We start from the raw sequence: 2,035 nt of genomic DNA, 5'->3' as shown, positions 1-2,035 counted from the left end.
TATTGTCAGTTATACATTGGCAGTGTTTAGTAACTTGAGTATTTATTAATCTCATACATATGAGAATAACTAAATAATTTAATAACTAAATAATTGAATCATGTAATCCATAAAAAGTAACTGTAATCTGAATACAAGCAGTTTAAAACGTAATATAATCTAACTGCAAGCAGGGGAACTAAATACAGTTGATACAATTTTTAAACTACTCAAAAAAGTACAATTTCTGATAAAAACGACTTCATTACAGTAACGTGAGTATTTGTAATTCGTTACTTCACACCCCTGATTACAAGTACCATGTTTTTGGAATCTGATTATAATCCAGATGACATGTAATCAACTATTACCCAGCACTGAGTATCAAATATGATACAGCGGGCTTTACAGGGTTAAGATTATTATGTTCCAGCAGTGTTGCATTCATTGATTTCTATGTCTTTAAAACATCTGGTTTTCCAGCAAAACAGTCCATACATTATTAATATGTTTTAGATATGGGAATATACATTTGTTTTTATAGGCCATGCATTTCATATATATTTTACAAATGGTGGAGGTACGCTTTTAAATGATAATAACAATGATTCTTTAATTATATTAAAATGAGAAGTTATCCAAGAAGTTATTTTAATATAGCCTAGTTCTTTAGAAAACTATCTATGTAGTGATGCTCCATAAACCAATGCACTGATCTGAAGAATAACGTCAAGACGTTTTCATCTCTAAAGAAGCATATGGCAGCTCAAGAAGTATACACGGGGAAAACTGAGATTTGTAAGAGTACGTGAAGAGGGCATTAGCGCTCATCCCACTTGATGCTTATGACAGCGTCAGCAACCCGCTCCATACAGATGCGGCAGGGGTTCGAGAGCCGGCGCGCATGACAGCGAAAGGGGCGGGGGAATGAGAGAGAGAGAGAGGGTGAGTGAGCGAGCACAGGCTGATCTCTATCTATCTCCCTCAGACATCTTTCTATGTTGTAATACACCGAGCAGAGGACGTGCTGGTCGTTGGCAGTGGCACAGCAACCCATCATGCGCGCCGTCTTCTGAAAACGTTCAGCGGTAGGCTAACGCATCGCATCTGTCAGTCTGTTTTCAGTATTTTGCAGATGGAAAACTGCGACTGCGAATGGATGAAGGGTGGTTTTAACACTCATTGATCATGTTTGTTTCAGGCGCGAGGGATGGCTTAGTCGCGTGCGGAGCGCCGATGCTGCACGATGAGTGTAGCGCTGCAAGATTTACGAAATAACGTGAGTCGCCCTGATGCTTTTTATTACACCAAAAACATCTGCAAGCCGTCTCATGGGCAGAGCATGGGGTGAACTGACTTTAAACTGATTCTTGGCACGTAAAAAAATGCGAATTCTGCACATTTGGAGATAGAGCACATCGCTGGTTATCGCGCTTAATGTTTACTCCTCGATTGCGCAAGGACTGATGTAACGAAACTCGCCACAAATCATTTTGTACTCTTGTACAAGCAACTGTATTTATTTTAACAACTGTTTTAATTATATGTGGGTTTCCCACAGTCGTCTCCGCGTTACATTAAACACGAAGCATCTTTTTTTTTTAGTTTTTTTGGGAACATAAAGAGTCAAAAAGCGCTCGAACGAAGCTGAGTCGTAGCGCTGCTCTCTGTCGCAAACAAACTATTTATTGTAACGCGTGTAGATTCCCCGAAAACATCAAACTGCTCCTGAGTGACACGCACGCGACACACCGAACCCGTTCGGTTTCTAGAATAGCACAGATTCCTTTCCGTAGACTTGTTCGCGAGCTGTTTTAAACACAAGACCGACTGGGTTTTATTCATTGACTCTTTGTTCGAGGTTTCTCTCGTTTGTTTACAGGGAGTGGCTACGAGAGCATCTTGAGTTGAATGTAACAGGTATATGCCATTCTCCCGCGAGATCTTCTTTAAAGGGGTCATATGATGCTTTTTTAAAGATCATTATTTTGTGTATTTGGTGTAACAGAATATGTTGACATGCTTTAATGTTCAAAAAACACATTATTTTTCAAAT

At 39.5% G+C, this 2,035-nt stretch overlaps 1 protein-coding gene across 2 annotated transcripts in view; it reads left to right on the top strand.

Moving 5' to 3' along the window:
* The first annotated feature begins 974 nt into the window (after positions 1-974).
* The window catches only part of LOC107704303 (endothelin-converting enzyme 2-like), an 86,011-nt gene continuing 84,950 nt past the window's right edge, over positions 975-2,035 (top strand). For both annotated transcript variants that reach the window (XM_016507190.1, XM_016507188.1), the window contains exons 1-2: positions 975-1,067; positions 1,181-1,258. In XM_016507190.1, the coding sequence (XP_016362676.1) occupies positions 1,226-1,258 (33 nt within the window). In that variant the 5' untranslated portion in view covers positions 975-1,067; positions 1,181-1,225. The remainder of the gene's footprint in view (positions 1,068-1,180; positions 1,259-2,035) is intronic.

Source organism: Sinocyclocheilus anshuiensis, unplaced genomic scaffold, assembly GCF_001515605.1.
Source record: "Sinocyclocheilus anshuiensis isolate Anshui unplaced genomic scaffold, SAMN03320099.WGS_v1.1 scaffold1493, whole genome shotgun sequence".
NCBI classification, from domain to species: Eukaryota; Metazoa; Chordata; class Actinopteri; order Cypriniformes; family Cyprinidae; genus Sinocyclocheilus; species Sinocyclocheilus anshuiensis.
This window is presented reverse-complemented; position numbering and strand designations above follow the sequence as displayed.